Source organism: Mycteria americana, chromosome 4 (assembly GCF_035582795.1).
Source record: "Mycteria americana isolate JAX WOST 10 ecotype Jacksonville Zoo and Gardens chromosome 4, USCA_MyAme_1.0, whole genome shotgun sequence".
Lineage (NCBI taxonomy): Eukaryota > Metazoa > Chordata > Aves > Ciconiiformes > Ciconiidae > Mycteria > Mycteria americana.
The window spans coordinates 32,233,182-32,250,296 of record NC_134368.1 but is presented as its reverse complement, the minus strand read 5'-3'; the positions used below and the strand labels follow the sequence as shown (position 1 = coordinate 32,250,296).

At 37.4% G+C, this 17,115-nt stretch overlaps 2 protein-coding genes across 11 annotated transcripts in view; both read right to left on the bottom strand.

Annotated features, from left to right (window-relative positions):
- CEP135 (centrosomal protein 135) overlaps positions 1–760 on the bottom strand; it is a 40,962-nt gene extending 40,202 nt beyond the window's left edge. For 2 of the 3 annotated variants that reach the window (XM_075500096.1, XM_075500097.1), the window contains exon 1: positions 212–760. The gene's annotated coding sequence lies outside the window, so the exon portion shown is untranslated. The remainder of the gene's footprint in view (positions 1–211) is intronic. The other variant, XM_075500094.1, reaches the window with a different exon arrangement.
- Positions 761–1,896: 1,136 nt separating this feature from the next.
- Positions 1,897–17,115, bottom strand: part of EXOC1 (exocyst complex component 1) — a 33,580-nt gene continuing 18,361 nt past the window's right edge. For 6 of the 8 annotated variants that reach the window (XM_075500085.1, XM_075500092.1, XM_075500090.1 and 3 more), the window contains 10 exons: positions 16,828–16,933; positions 13,398–13,442; positions 12,088–12,251; positions 10,233–10,343; positions 9,676–9,752; positions 8,900–9,128; positions 7,574–7,757; positions 5,095–5,294; positions 3,373–3,567; positions 1,897–2,566 (listed from right to left, as the gene is read on the bottom strand). In XM_075500085.1, coding sequence (XP_075356200.1) covers positions 2,414–2,566; positions 3,373–3,567; positions 5,095–5,294; positions 7,574–7,757; positions 8,900–9,128; positions 9,676–9,752; positions 10,233–10,343; positions 12,088–12,251; positions 13,398–13,442; positions 16,828–16,933 — 1,464 coding nt within the window. In that variant the 3' untranslated portion in view covers positions 1,897–2,413. The remainder of the gene's footprint in view (positions 2,567–3,372; positions 3,568–5,094; positions 5,295–7,573; positions 7,758–8,899; positions 9,129–9,675; positions 9,753–10,232; positions 10,344–12,087; positions 12,252–13,397; positions 13,443–16,827; positions 16,934–17,115) is intronic. The other 2 variants (XM_075500091.1, XM_075500093.1) reach the window with 1 other exon arrangement.

The following is a 17,115-nucleotide window of genomic DNA, read 5'->3' as shown; positions in this document are numbered from 1 at the left end:
TTAAAGTCACCAAAACCTGTAAGTTTACATTATGGTACAAGAAAACCCTATGGGTTATGAGCCTGCTCATCACTTGTCTCCCCAAACTGGAAGCTGTATAGACCTTTCAGCAACCCCAATCTATGCTTATAGAGGGGCAGCCAGTCCCTTTCTAAACAGGTTTATTTTTAGTTTTTCCACCCTCCCTCCGGGTCGGTCTTACCAGACATACCGTTAAAAGCAAATTCTCGCAGGCCGAGCCACTAAGGAGTAGCCGAGATGTTTCAGTGAGGCTTCGGCAGAGATGCAGCTCCGGCGGGGAAGGAGGGCTGCAGAACCCCGAGGGAACAAGAGACCAGCGTGTAGGCCAGACGCTGGGGGAGGCTGCTCAGGCTAATCTGCGCTCCCCAGGGGCAGAACAGACGGAAGCGGCCCAGCGCCACGCTGTCCTCAGGGCTGCTACAACGGCCGCTGCCGGGACCGCGGGAGTCCAAGCCAGCCGCTGAGCGCCGCCGCCGCCCGCCTGCCTGCGAGGAGCCCCGGTCCCGCCGGCAGCACCCTCCTCCTTCCCCTACAGGACACCCCGCCGCGGCGGACACGAGCCCTGCCTGCCTGCCCACCCGCCGCGCCCCCCGGGGCTGGGGCTGCCGCTCCGCAGACGCCGCGCAGCCACCTAGGCCGCACCGGCGGTTTGAAAATGGCGCGCGGAGCAGCGGCCGCTTCCGCCCCGTCACCTCAGCAACGGGGCACGCGCCTGCACCCGCGGCCGGCCGGGCCAACCGTCTCCCGCGTCGGCCACCCCGCCCCTTCCGGCGCGACCGGCAGCCCTCGCGCCGAGGGGCGGTGGAGGGTGACGTAGTGCGGGTGCCGTGCCGGCCATTGGGCGCCGCGGCGTTACGGGGGAGAAAGGCCTCGGCCCCCGCGGCTTTAGCGCGAGAGGCTCGCCTCCGCCTCGGAGCAAGAAGCAACCGAGGCTGAAGTACGCGGGAGGGGGGCGTCCCAGCTGACCCCCGGTCCCGCATTAGGGGCTTTGAGAGGAGGTTTAGTTCGGGCCGAGCGAGGAGCTGCCTGCTGGCGCAAGCCGCGGGCCGCATGCAGAGGAGAGGCCCGTGATGACAGCTTAGCTCTGGTTGCAGCCAGAGCGGAGAGAGGGAGGTTACCGCCGCCCGTCATCCTTGGCCAGAGGGTCTTATTTGCGTTTACTGCCTGTAGTATGGTTGCCTCTGCCCAGACTTCAGGGAGTGAAGTGCCTGATGTAGAAGTGACAGGTAGCTCTTACAAGCCGTCCATCCTGTAGGGAATTTCTGCTAAGTGTAACCCTTACCTCCCCTTGGTGTTGCTTTGGCTACCACCTTTTGTCACGTGTAAGTGGGTTATACACAACTTGGATCAAGTATTTTATTAGTACACAAAAGACAACTAGGATTTAATGAGCTACAAGACTTAACACGTTAGCACGCTCACCCACATCGAGGTGCCTCAATGTTGCTGAGTTGCCATAGAGCAGGCTAGTTTTTCTTTCTGAGTCTTACAACATTATTATATTACTGTTTTTTGTTTTTTATTCTTGCATCTGCATCTCAAAACCCAAAATCTTAACCTCTGTCTGCATGTTTACCTTTATTGTGCCTGTTTTATTCTACATACACCCCAGCTCTTTCCAACAACTTAGCAATTTCCTCAAGCTGTACAGAAAAAACAGGTCCTGAATCACAGGCAGCTGAAGCTCCAGGAAGAGGAAGGGGTTACATGAGGTGGAAGTATACTGATGCTACATCATACTTACTAAAGGGAAATTAAAAAAAAAAAAAATGCGTGTTGAGAAATAGAGCAGTTCCACTTCAATGCCCAGAGACAAAACAATGGAAATAACTGCATTTTCACCTTTCTGAAATAACGCTCCATAGAAATAAAGAATATGATGAACACAGTTTAATTAAGAATTATAGCCATAGTCACATTACATCTCAGAACATGAATTCAGTATTCCCACTGCATCCATACTTTCTAGAACGAGGAAGGGAAAAGATCCGGTAGTCTTTAATGCTTACATAATTTCCAAGATGCAAAATATTAGTGAAAACAGTAGTATCCTTTTTGCATACTATGAAGGTAGTGCTTACTGCTTTTAGCAAGAGAAGGGATTATAAATAAAAGTAGTTTTTCCCTTCCCCTAATGTTCAAATACATCCAAAGTGTTTCACAGAATTAATGCTTTCAAACAGTACTCCAGCCCAGTAGAGGAGCAACAAGTCCCCGAAGGTTTCATTTTGCCCTGAAAGACATTTGAAGCAGGAGTGTAACTTGACATATATGGCAGTTAACTACACATACACATGGAAATGCACCTTTTAAAAACAAATAGCATTTATAGTGTTTGATTCCCTTATATACAGGCAGAAACTTTGCTAGCTTCTCTTCCCCTTTCTAGAACTTAATGAGACTGTGCAATACTGGAGCAGTAGTCTAAAATATCCTGTATAGTGAATTCCATAGTAATTCCTGATCCAGGATAGCAGCGAGCTATCAGCCCTTCAAAGTGCTTGTATTGTCGTATAAACTCATCTTGCATGGAATGCCACACAACCTGCCAAAGAAAGCAAACTTTAGGAAATGTCAACTGGCACAATACACTGTATGTGAACTATAAAACATTGGCTCATTAATTGATTCTCTGTTCAGGTGTCATTTTAAAACTAAAGCTTGCTAACAACAAAGTTCAGTAAACTGAGCTGCTGCATTAAAAACCAAAAGATTGAATTTTTTTTTTTACACATTAAGTTTAAGATCTTTAATGTTTACAGGACTCCTACCAAATCTGCAAAGCAGAAAACAGTAAAGAGGAAGTTGTCCTAAAAGAGATGTTGCTTTGTCTTTGAAGAAAACACCCCAAACCAGAACAGTGCTACTAATTCACGTTTCAGAGACTTTAAAAAGCTGTTAGTACATGCTTAACTCTCAAATCTACTTATTGTTTACTCCAGTGAGAAAGTTTACAGAGTATAAGAAAAAACTTAAAGAATGTAACTATCAGAAAAGATGTAATTGAAAGTATATTCTGCTATACTGTACCAGCTAAATTCTGTATCAGGTTAACAGTTTATTTAAATCTAGTTCTACTTCCAGTATATTTTGCAGAACAGAGATCACCCACTAATGGACACCTAGGGAATCATAAAGGAAGCTTCTTTCTGAACTCTGTCTACCATGACAGTACAAATCAATGTTACAACAAATAGAATCAGAGTGGGATTATAAAAAACTCCACTCAAAATTCATAGTTTTTCAGAGTTATGCTGAAGCTACGCACTTCTCACAGAATACATACGCAAAAGCAATAATAAAAGCCTTTGTGTAAACGTTGCAAGGTTTTTAAGACATGATTTAGTTTACCTGAAGTAAGTTTTCTTCTTCACAGAGATGTTTATCTACCTTCTTGTAGAGATTATCCAATCCCTTCTTCACTTCCTTACCGGGATATTCCTTTATAACTTTACGAAGCTCTTGTTTATTAAAAGCCAGTTGATAGCTTACTTCCTCTTCTCGTATACCTTGTGCCACACGAGCTTCAACACCTTCAAAAAAATGCTAACAAACAATAACAGCATTAATGATTATCACAAATCTAAACTAATTAATTTGACAAGCATATGTGTAGTTAAGTCTTGTTTCTGCTTGACAACTGTTGTGTGTTCCCCCGTTTTTTTAATTGGGCATGAAGTAGTGCTCAACCATAAACATTAAAGCACAGCCCAACAATACAGCACTCTGTAAGTACTAGCGTACAACTGAAATCAATCATTTCTAGAAGTGACCAAGCTTTTCTTTGCAACCTTATAACTAACACTGATTCAATCTCAAAATCCTCAATTAATGAGGCCATAGCCTGGGAAGATACCAGACCATTCAGATAAACTGAGTAAGCATCTGAATAGGAATTTCTCTACTTAAACCATAGTTACACAACAGCAATATTTGTTCATAATTGCCCTCTCTTCTCACTGCCCCACACCAGTTGGCTCAACATAATAAAAATGGAGGGAAGTATGCCTATGAACACGCATGAACACCACACGGAGTTAACTTTTTTAATAGCAGCCCATATGGTGCTATGTTTTGGATTTGTGGCTAAAACAGGGCTGATAACACACCAATATTTTGGTTATTGCTGAACAGGTCAAACCGGGCCAGAGGGTATTCCATAGCATGTAACATCATGCTCAGCTATAAAAATTAGGGTTAGAAGAGGGGGTGGTGTTTGTCTTCAAGGTGGCTGTTGCTCAGAAACTGGCTGGGCATCAGTAGTCTGCTCGTGGGAGGTAGTGAGTGACTGCCTTTGCATCACTTTTTTTTTCTTCTCTCTCTCCCCTTCACTGATTAAACTGTCTTTATCTCCACCCACAAATTTTCTCACTTCTGCTCTTCCTATTCTCTCCCCTGTCCTGCTTGCGGAGGGGAGAGTGAGCAAGCAGTTAGTTATGTGGCAGCTTAGGTGCTCACCAGAGTCAACCCACAACAAGTGGGAAGCAGCAATAAAGCATTTTAATTTTCAAAAAGAGAATACATCTTAGACTTTTCAGAAAATGAATGGCTAAAATACTTACAGATTTTGCTTAGGTTTCTATAGAATAGAAATTGCTTTTTCTAAAGCAATGAACAGGTGGAAATATTCAGTGGGCAGAACTGATTATGAACCTAGGTCAGCATTCAGTTTAACACTTCATTCAACTTCGGACATACAGAACTTCCCTAAAACTTTTCTTATTGTTGAACAGTTCAGAAACTACAGTAATTTTCTCTGCAGCTGAGGTGGGGAAGTTTATCCCAAAACTCCTGATTACTTTTCCCCTCACTTTTTCCTTCCTCAAAACCACTTGCTTAAGACACAACTGATGTTTAGTTAGTACTATTCATCACCATGAAAAATTTGGGTTTTTTTCATCCAAGACTGTTACCCTCATGAGTAGAGTACTCTTGCCAGGCATACTTGAGTCTAAAATAATAAAATAGATATTATGATAGGTGAAGTGATAAAGAGATCAGATAGTGCGAACTAAAGGCTTCAGGAAGACTACTCTGTACCATTTAAATGTATATGAACTCAAATATACTTACATTTAATTTCTCAAGAGGCTGTCCGAGTGAGTGGATTACATAACACTGAAGATGATCAGTGTATTTCTGTTTGGCTTCTTTTTTCTCAGCTTCAAGACAAGAAATTTTCAAGCGAGAAAGGGTTGCAAAAATATGATGGAAGTTCTCCATCATGACCACATCTCTGGGTGTTTTCTGGCTTTCATTAGCTACTTTCTCAACTGAAAGAAAAAGGAAGCAAAATACTTAAAATACCAAAAGGACAACCAAATTCAGAAAAACATAACCAATAACCATAATACTGTTAGAAAATAAATTTTGTAACATAAGAAGTAACAGATATGTACAAGCTCTAAGACCATGAAATTTGTACGCCAAAAAAGTAACTTATAAAAAGATACAAAATAGTGACTACATACAGTCATTTACATAAGAGAGAAACAACCCACATTCTGTGGAGGCTTACAAGCATGCCTTCATTATCCCTAATAAATTTCATATGACAGAACTATTTAAGAAAAGTCTCATTCCCCTCTTTGCTAGAACAAAAATCTTCAATAAGGTGGTGGTTTTTTTTTTTTTAAATGTACTTCCCAGTCTCTCAATTTTTGCTTAGCTTATTAGTTTTATGGTCAAAGTTACTGTCAATCAATTTAATAATATTAATAATGTTATAATTACATATTATATAACAATATTATTAATAATATTAATTATTAATTATAAATATTAATTAATTATACATTAATCAATACTATTATTAATAATAATATAATATTAAATTCCCAAATTTAATAATAAAAACGGATAATCCTGCACATAGGTGTCTTACTTTCACACCCCACCCCCCGCAAAAAAACCCAGGGCAGGCAAAAGAAATTCTACGTATCACTCCCTTATTGTGCCTAAAAGCAGGCTGAAAGAGGATGGCTTCAACAAAGAGCGCAATTAAGTCTCTATGCCCGTTCATACATTAATCATTTTGCTGAGACTACCAGGATGCCCACCATGAAAGTGATCCTAGGCACCAGAGTATCAATAAAGATCACAAATTCATTTCAGTCAGAACACTGAATTGCCATCTAGGAAAAGTCTGCTACTGCCAAATTTTGTTCTTCCCATATAATTTTCTAACCGCCCCCCTAATTCTACCTGAAGTACTACATCTTTCTGACCTGTTTCAAACATTACTTGTAAATTAAATATCCTACTGCATTAAACGTACTGCTTGCACTCATTTTGTACATAATTTTGACTTTGTTTCATCTTCATTCTTTACTTCTATCCCTTATCCTCCTCCATCATAATTCTTTGTTAAGTTTGCTCTGTACTTGTCTGAAACAGATTTTGTTTCTTCTTCGGTGTTTGACTGGCATCATTTTGAACCCCTTTTAAAACATGCTTTTCTAAATTCTTCCTATGCTATTTATTTTACCATTGTATAGTTTTGCCTGTCTATTGGTGTTTGCTTAGTTTTATCACTTGAGCAGTAAATTCTTAAGGACAGAAAAGTTGGGTGCAATCAAATAAAAAAACATTTTCAAAATTTACTGTCCTATTAGCTGGGATGCTCCTGCTGACTACATATGGACTCTAGTCTATTGTACTATGAAGTAATGGCTCTTCATGATTTCTTAATATGTTCAGAACCACTATGACAATTTCCTCAAACTAGCTTTATTGCCTCTACTGTCTCCTCTTGCTCAATCTTCCCCTAAAAAAGAGTTGAGTCTCAGTGGTTGGGAATTACTATAAGTGGAGTTGTTTGAAAATTTGCAGATAAATCAGCACGGAGAGGTCCATCCATCCGTGTCCCCCCCATTTTAAAAGGGAAAGACAATTTTTCCAGAGTTCATTGGCTTGCATATCATACCCCCCCGCCTTTTTTTTTTTTTTTTAAAATGTTAAATAAAACCAGTAGAACAAGGGTGTTGCTGCTGTTTTTCCAGACTATAGCTGGGAAAACAGGGAGGACTGGAAAGATATTCTGCTGTGGCAGGCTAGGACACAAAGGACCTAATCTGCCAAGAAAGGGTCAAATTCATAGCCAGAACTCAAGTTATTTATTTTGGACAGAGCTGTGAAGATAAACAGTATTAGGGCCAAATGCCAGGGATCCCATCCAGATTCATCTCCTCGTTTAAGCTACGCTGGGGGAGAAAAGACAGGAAACCACTTCAGATTAAACGTGTCATGTTGCTGTCATCTCCTCTCTTCCTCCAGAGTCTTAACCACTTCCCTGTGTCATAACTGAAAGTTACTTTACAGGTATGTACAAAGGGAAATATCTACAGTTTGCTCTTAAAAAGTATATTTCAATCAAAAGGTTTACACTTGCTCTCCTACTGATAACAGAGATAACCAAAATTTCAGCACAGTATCAGTCACGTGGCTTGCAATAGTCAGTCTTAAAAAAAATCATCTGTTAATTGGAGCAAAATTATATATAAATAGGAGGAAACAATCATTTTAGTAACTATGACAACCTCAGAAGACCTACCACTGACAAAAACAGCTCTAATAAGTTTTATGTAGGCTTTATCTAGGTCTCCTCGCCGTTCTGCATTTTTGAAGATTGATTCAGCCAGGGCTGCAAACTCTTCAAATTCAGCAACAAATGGAAGGATCCCAACTTTACTCTTCTTTGAGATCTTTACTTCATCCATCTGCTTCATTTGGTTACTCTTAAATTTAAAACAAGAACAGATGTTAGCCTCTAATATATGACTCCAGACCATGTAACAACTAGTAAAGAAAAGAAAAATGCAGACATACTGAAAAACTGACATTTATTCAAACATCTTTCAATTAGTGTATCTGCTTTGTCTTCCTCCCTTTTTACCCTCAAAAATTTGTTAAGAAATAAAATAGTTGGAAAGAAAAAAGGAAGATGGGCAAGTAAAATCTTCCAGCTTTTATTCTCCTTTGTTCACTTACTTCGTATTAAGAAAAAAACCCTCAAACTTATCCACCAGAAGCAATTAACAATTTTCATTCTATAATCTAACAAGGGATTTCGCTTTTATTTCACTTTTCTGATTCAGCCAAGCTAACAATTCCTTTTGCTACAAGAGGTTTCTTTAATCTTCTACTAAAATTTTATTTCTGAGTATAATAAAAAAAAAAATCAGCTTCAAAATATTTTAACCATTAAATTGATCAAGAACAGTCAGTCTTATTATGTTGGCCTAGAGTCAAATTACATTTATGACAATAAAAAAAGTTATACCAGCTGTGTTTTCACTAAACTTGCCATTATTTCATATAATGGTCATATTGTATTAGCAAAAGGAAGTTTCTGACAGTAGAAGCTGCCTCTCCTACTGCCAAAAGATTTGTCATTTTATCTAAACCAAGTTTTTGTTAGATATAAGATAGAAATAACTGAACACGTGGAAGAGATGTCTATTTTGTATATTATGCTTAAAGGGGAAAAGCAAAACCGCTGTAAGCCCATGAGGTTTTGCTTTGGTAAGTAAAAAAGGCAGAGAGCTATAGTTTACTTGACTGACTTCAGTAATCTCAGTAAGAGTACAATTTTAAACAGACAACTAAAAATGTCAGCTAGCTCACAGCAGTGAGAGAGTGGTCGTATTTCTTACAAATAGCTAATTATTGAAGAAAAATGGAATGGAGAGGAAAAAGAAACACAACCACCAATTAGTTTATCTTTTTTGAAGGTTTGGCCAGTAGAACAGCAATAGTTACTCATTTTGACTTCAAATTAAAAGCAAAAATTTAACTATAAAGAAATGCAAAATCAAACTGGGTAGGAGTGGGCTTCCTATATTATATTTAGCTTAATCAGAATAACTAAAGAACTTACAATGCATTTATCAAAGTTCCTTTTGACAGTCACCAAAACATTTCCAAGTGTTGTGCTGAGAAAGGAAGCTGGGTCCACATTTTGCGCTGTCCATACATGATGGCTCATCTTAACTAACATATAAAGGGAATTAAAGCTATCAATCTTGTCCCCCAGCGCTATAAGATTATTCAGTTCAGGTTCAATACAACGGAATATTTTTGTCATCATTTGTCGGATCATGTCCTTCCTATTAAAAATGCATAAGATAAAAATATTACTCTGACAGTTTATTAGGCTATTTTACATGTTCTTTGATAACATTTTTAGGATAAATTTATTGGATATAGTAGTCTCACTTGCATTCAACAAGTCTCATGATTTTCCGAATACTGCTAAGGGAAGAAATGCCAATGCCACACAGTAAAAATCAATAGTCACAGGTATAAAATATTCCAAAAAGTATTTTCTGTGTGGAAGCTGCCACGCACTCAAATTCAGAACTCTGCTAAGCATATTTTCCAAAGCATATTTTACATATTGCAGAGCCTAATTTCACTTTGCAAACTATTAGAGAATTAAGCATCTTTTTTTATACTACTATAGACAGAAACATCCATCCTTTATACAAAAATTTTTATGTTTACTGACACATTCAATATCTAGGTACAAATTAAGAGTTCACTATTCATTTTCACTAAAAGGGAACAACTTCTGATTATAGAGAAAAAGTTTTATGCGCCAAATAAATTCACATGTAAGCTTAAGAATCAATAATATACAACAGCAGCACATACTCAGATGATATTGTTTGTGGAACACCAGAAGCGTATGAACGAGATAAAGTTCCTCCATCCATTTCCTCCGCTTCATTCTGTAAGAATAAGGAATATATATACAGAAAGCTGAAAGCTTGTCTCCAATTCTATATTTAAGTGATAAGTATATCTGACAAAGCCAATAATTATAATTATCAGCTTTTCTTTTTTTTTTTCCCCCTCAAACTATCAAATACAGTGGTTTGCAAGGTGCTGGTAGTTTTCTGGTCATGTTCCCCAGAATACACCACTATCCACAAAAACTACCCATTGCCTTCCTACATAGCATGATGAAGTGTTTATTGTGATCTTATGAGGAAACAAAGCCATGGCAAAATAAACATGTCAGTCCTTCTTTAACAGATTTTGTATTGGTCAGCCAAAAATAAAGATTCTGCCAGCTAATGGAGAAAAACAAATTATTGATCACCTGGATCACATATTTGCCAGATAAATTCAGAGGTTATCTTTTAAACAGGTCTCTTAGGAGGCCTGTTCAATATTTTTTACTTCAGTGACAGAATTAAGAGTCATACCGTTGTTGTTCCAGAGATGCTCTGATGTTGCTGTAGTTTGAAAAATTTACTAATGAAGTCCTGTTCTGCCAGACACAGAGGCTCTAGTTCACTTAATACTTGCTCGAAAATCTAAAGAAAGCCAAATATTTTATCAACACACCAATACTATGAACAGTTAGTAATACTAATTTTAATTGTTTGTTGCACAGGATTTTATACTTTCTATCTTCAGTAAGCTTTAGAAGGCTTATTTCTACTTACTAGAAATAGGAACAGCTTGTACTTATATCTTTAGAAGTGATACCTGCATCTTCAACATAGCCCCTTCTCATCTGTATAACATTGGGAAGAAAAGAACAATCTATGCTTTTCCACAACTAGAAGTTTTCTAGTCACAGCCTGAGGAAGGACTTTAGTGCTATAATGAAAACATTGATGTTTTAATAGTAAGTCATGGGTTCTGCCACCCTCTTTTCTGCCTGGGTTGCTGAGAGGAAGAAGACAAAAGCCTCAGGGAAGAAGAACAGGTAAACTGTGTACGTAGAAGGTAACTGCTGTGTAGAAAAAGTTGCTACATAGCTGCTACAGAAACCAACAGCAGGTTTTGTACTGAAATAGAAGTATTCATCATGATTTTTAGATTTAATCTAAAATGAAACACTATTTTGGCAATAATTAATTAAAATAATTTAATTTTATTAATAGGAACTACTGAAATTTTAAGTCAGGTGTTAGACATACTTCTAATCTGTCATCTTTACACAACACAGAATTTTCTCCGCAAGTATTTAAGGATTAAGACATCAAATAATTTACATAAATGCAACCAATCTAGCCACACAGTAAATCCACACTACTGAAAATTCCCCTAGAAAAAAAAAAAAAATTGAAAAAACCTACTAGGTCAGCTCAATAGCTTACAACTCTGTATACATTAGTCACACTCACATGTCCTCAGTGGGTGTGAGATAAGTCAGAAGTTGAAAAAAATTAGCACAATACTTGTTTAAAATTGTTTTTAAAAGCTATCATTTTAATTCTAGACAAGCTGCTGCTGCAGGCGTGTAATAACTGTTTTGGGCAAATAATATTTCCTCCCAGAAAAAGACTGAGCAAGAATTTGAAGAAGTCACAAGAAAAATACTCATCTCCATCAAATAATTCAACAGAGAACAGAAAAATTACTTTTATCTCTCACTCTGATAACAGCTCCTTTTTCCTCCACAGTACTGAGGAGTTAATTGCACAAGAAGTGAGGAGTACTGTCACTTTTAAAGGTTCAGGAAAAAAAAAAACCAAACCCCAAAACAAAACAAAACATGCTGAGGACACCAGGTTTTTAACCAGATGCCGAGGACACTCCAATAACAACTTAGTGCCACTGGTTAAAGATGAAAACTGTTGATAAATTTGATGTGAAACCAGTATAAATAACATTTTAGGGCCATGCCCAAGAAGATTATGCTTTATCTTTCACTTTTGCTTACATACTGGCAAGATGCGACTGAACACATGAGCATTTGTATTGAGAGAAAAAAAAAAAATCACATGAAGAATCCATCAGTTCAATTCCTATTTGCTTAAAAATGCATATTGGGCTTAAAATTAATAGACCATATTTTATGCTTGATATTCTTTACAGATCATGCTAAGCATATAACAGAACTAAATGGAATCTTATGATCAGAGAATAATACTCTGATCTACATAGTTCTTAGAAACTGCCTTTATTAGATGCGTGGTGCATACAGAATTTGAAATTGACATGTTTTAAGATTTAAACAGTGCAGATCTTTGAACTGTACAAGAAGGATATGCAAGACACTTCCAATACAAAACTAAGCAGGAATCCTATACAACATTTTGGCTTTACCTTGTCAAATTTTGTTCTATCAGCCACATCAAGGTCAGAGGCAGACATGTTTCCCATATCCAACAGTGAGGATGACTGAGACCTACGGTTTCCCGAACTCTGAACAGAGAGTTTATTTAGGCTAGAAGTAGACCCAGTCAATTTTCCAGAACTTCCATGAAGACCTGTGAAATAAAGACACCATGAAGGAGGGAAGCAAAGACAGAATAAAATACTCAAGAAGAACAGGTTCATTACAGAATGTATGAGATCAAGAGTTGCTAGTTGCTACATTAAAATCAAACAATTTTTGTCTAAGCTGCAAACGCTTTTGCTGTAAACATATTCTTTTCTCATTAGAAGGTAACTGAAATACTGCAGCAAGTTTCAAAGTCCAATGTAGCTATATAAGCCCTCATTGTAAAGTATGGAAAAAGGTATAAAAGGAACACAGCTGTGAACACTGGGATAGATATTCTTCTTGAAAGCTTGGAAGCAAAGACCAGTTATGATCTTTCTGAATGTGCTTTGGGCAAAGGCTGCCACAAGCAGAAGAATTAAGCCACAAGAGGGAAAAAAACTAAAAAGCTTTATATACACACAGGCACTTTTTCATCTTGAACTTGATCTTTCTGCTGTTAACATCCTTTTGTCTACGTAGCTTGCTCCAGCTATTTTGCTGGATCTACAATCCCATAGTAACTCTACTGCTAATGCTCCCCTCTCCTTTTGTTCATAATTAACATTCAGACATTTCTTCCTGCTATTGTGGGGCCTTCTCCTAGGTGAGGAGCATATCTTTTATTGTTATTTTTTCCCAAATCTTCAGAAATGTTGGAACAGGATGGAGAAAAGCTAGTAACCAAAAAGACCAAGAAATCATCAATATTTGACCCCCATGTAAACTTCTCACATCTCAACCACAAAGAAACTTTAAATCCTGCAAGTTTCATTTAACTGCTACATTGGTACCTAGTCTAGGGACACAAACAAGACAAAGTCTATAGATGTAATAAAAGTTGTTACCTCAACCTGCTGGAAGAGTTGGAAAACTACGACAAGCTCTCAGGCACAAACATATTTTTAGATCAACTGGTAGCATGGGAAAACCAAAAGATGTTGCCTTTACCTGCAAACCTTCTCAACTTCTATATTGGGCCATTTTAGCCATGCTTCGTTTTTGCCTTGCAAAAACAATGATTCCACTAATGCTTATTTCATTCTGAACAGAGTGCTTCAGTGTTAGGTAGATTTTCCATGATGCAGCACTACATCTGTACATTGACATACATGCATTGACAATACCAACTAATGCAACTAGTTATACTCACTCTCAGTTTCCTGTTTGACAGCACTTTCTTTTCGAGGCAGTGTAGCTGGGATGGATTAGGTTGCAAGCATCAAAGACAAAGACAAGTTAAAATGCAGTTTGCACAAACCATGCACAAGATGCAAGTTAAGCTCTAACTGGAAAGAAACATGCGGAGAACTATAAGCAGCAAGTAACTACATTGCAAACACATTTAGTTGGAGAGATACTATTCTAGAAATTCAGTATCTAAGCTACATGGAAAACAGAGTAAGTTCCTAGGTATTAAACTTTACTTTTTCTTATACAGTGTGTTCAAAGAACATTTTTGGTAACATGTATTTAAGTGCTCCCAAATTGAGAAGTCCATTAAATTAGGGTTATATTTGTCAGAGTTAATATTGCAAAAGACTCAGTTTCCAAGATCAATCATCATATTGCTAATAGATGTGAAGAAATTAAAATGTATTTATGTAATTTTGTACTGAGTCAGAGATATAGTTCACCTCTTCAATTTAAAAAACACACACTAATACTGCAAAATCATTCATATTGACGGTAAGACTGGCTAACCTTTTCTGTTGTTCGCAAATCAGGATGTTTACATAGAGAATACATCTTTTGTATTCATGCTGCACCAAAAATTGATGACTGCAAAATCGGAGAGGATGAAAACAATAAATAGATAGTAAAAAAATTTACAAGGTGTTTTTTTATTTTTCCTGTTTTTTGCAGAATAAAACAATTTCCTCAAGTGGACTTCAATATGAAATTTAGAGGAAATGGGCATTTCTAGTAAACAGAGAATCCCTAACCAGTAAAAGGCATTTGCATACATACACTAAAAGCAGTATGTAGTATTAAGAAGATCTTGATGAGGATGGATGCTACAAGCCCCCCAAAATGGAGCAGGCAAGCAGAACCTACTGTAATAGAATGAGTAAATACTTCTAAATGCCACAAACATGTCTTAAATACCAGATGTTCTCAAGTAGGCAACACTACTGACAATTACAGTGTCAAACTCAAATTTAATTCCAGCCTAGTTTTTAGGTCTTGGGGATTTTGGCAGTTTTTGAATAAAAACGTTTAGGCCTGATATATTTGGCATATGCATCTGTCATGCATTGGTCCCACTTCTTTATCGTCCTCAAAATTTCCAAATGCATGGGACTATATTACAGAATGTGAAGAACTACAGGCAAAGTTCAGGTCCTGGACAATCTGGGAGCCACAGCAGCTTTGAGAAGCCACATCATATAAACGTATGACAGTAGTAGCACTCTTTCCCACATTGATTTTATGGTATTTAAGTATCAAAGTCTTGGCTTAATCAGAAAAAAAAGGAACAAAAAGCCTACTTAAGACAAGTGTGAATGCTCATGACCCAGATTTTTTTTTTTTGCCATAAAAATGCAGACAAAGAACCTTGCACTAGCACAGAATGCCAGAGTTCTCCCAGCATCCCCTCTGCAGTTGAGGCATTCAAATAGCAGTGCTATTCCCAAAGCACAAAAAAAAGGCAAGAACACACACCAACACAGCTTGGAAAGAGGTCATCTTTAGTGTCTGAGTACAACTGGAGCATTATGCACCTACACTATTCTTTAAATAAGTTTATGATTAAGAACTGATGTATTTTAAATTAATGTGCAACGAGTAATAGTACAACCACTACCTTCAACATAGAAGCCTTTGAAATTATACACCGTTATAAGCTGTTACAAAATAAATACATAACTTGATGTCTAAATGGTGAAATGAAATCACATTTATATAAGGAACAGCTTTTTAAACATACGTAATTTGCTTTCCTTCTTTATAAGATTAGTACGGAGGACTGAGGGGTTTTTTGATCCAATTCATTGTCAAATTCGCTTGTGGCCTCAAATATGTGGCCATTGATAACCATTACTTAATGGCTTAATTACCATTCATAACATCAATAATTCTAGAGAATCCCCACTAGATACAGCTTCCAGTTTTGGCTTTGTGACTGGTTCCTATGTATTATCAGAGGACTGGGCACTTGGGTCAAGTTTTGCATGTCAGTCAGTCACCAGCAAGACTCAAACATAAACATACTCTTTGTATGATTGTGAAAACATAATATTACAAAAGAAATAAAACCAAGAGAACTGGTTAAAAAAACCTTTGCTGCTCTCCTCCTTGACTATTCTGTGCAAAGTTCAAACATGCTTGAAGTTTGCACAAATACATGACAGAAGCCTTCTCAAGGTGCAGCTCTTATGCTGGTGAATTGAAGGACCTCTTTCTCCAAAACGTCTGATTACTCCATAACATTTACAGAAGGTAGGAAATTGCTACAAAAACTGTCTCCTCACAAATGCAAATCACAAAAGGAGTGCCAGGATAAAGTGTTTAGAATGTTTTAGAAAACAATTTATACTAAGATAAAGTGTTTTGTTCTTGCAGTAAGATGGCTTTTCAAGATTTATGAGTTTAACTGTTCTGACAACAACACATTATAGCACCACTTGCTCTCCACGTCCAACAGCTTGCCAAAACTTATCTTTCCAGCTTCCCCCTCCCTCAATCAAGCCTCACCACTCTCCTGCTTTCTTCCTTTCACTACTTTTTTCTGTTCTCTACCATCAAACTTCAAAGCATAAGTTCAGGACCCAAAATAGGCTTGACAGAACTTACTAGTTAAAGCTGCACATCATTTCTGAATTTAGAATTTGGAAACTGGTGAACTGTGGCAAAAATAAATATTTTAAACAAGTTTTGAAAGTGTGCATTTTAAAATATAGAATAACCAATATATAACTACACCTATATCACTGTTGCTTTCTAAGTAGTCAGGTCATTTTTTTTAAAGCTTCACTTCCGTACTCACACTAGACTATTTAATCCTAGCAGGAATACATACTCCCTTAAACGGAAAGACCTACAAGTTAAAAAAGTATGATTTCTAGTCTCAGACTACACAGGTAAATCCCACTGAAAACACAACAAAATACACAAGTTTCCTTAGGCAGAATTAGCACTCAAGTTAGCTTCTTCAAAATCCACCCAAAACTATTAAAAAACGAACACACACATGTGCTGCCCAAGCTTTCTTTAATTACATGAGTTGATTTTCCAAATTTGTTCCAGTAATAAACTGGGATAGTTTAAGTAATAATATATGGTTGGTAGTTTGTTAAAAACTGAGTGTAGATTTGAAAATCTGAGAAACCTGAGCAATACCATATTTTATCGTTCTATCCTGACCAATTTCATAAGATTTCAGTTGTGCAACTTTGGCCTTGTAGAAGTCAGAAGTTTTACCAATTGTATTTTTCATCCGATTTCTTCCACCTTGCCAAAAGTAAACAATTTTACACCATTGTAAAATTGGTGTAAATTGGTGCCCTAGGTGTTGTAATGAGTGTTTTATAAGCAAATGGTAAGATTCAAAGCAAGATATGCGCCTCGTAGAAGCTTACCAAACTTTTTTCCTTCTCTGGTTGTGCCCGTCATCTTGATCTTGGCAACTTCAAAGAAATCTTTTATTTCCCTTTCATATAGTCGTGATAAATAATCCATATAATTCTTAAAAGAAAAATGTAAAGTTAGTTAACACGTATACATGTTGACTTTGTTCTATTACAGTTAAATAGATCTTAAAAAACAGCAAGTATATAAGTTCTACTAAATAATGAACTGGTTTGGACTATATATTCATGATATTTAAGCAGATTATATCCATTTTCCTAGTGAGTTCATTGAGCATC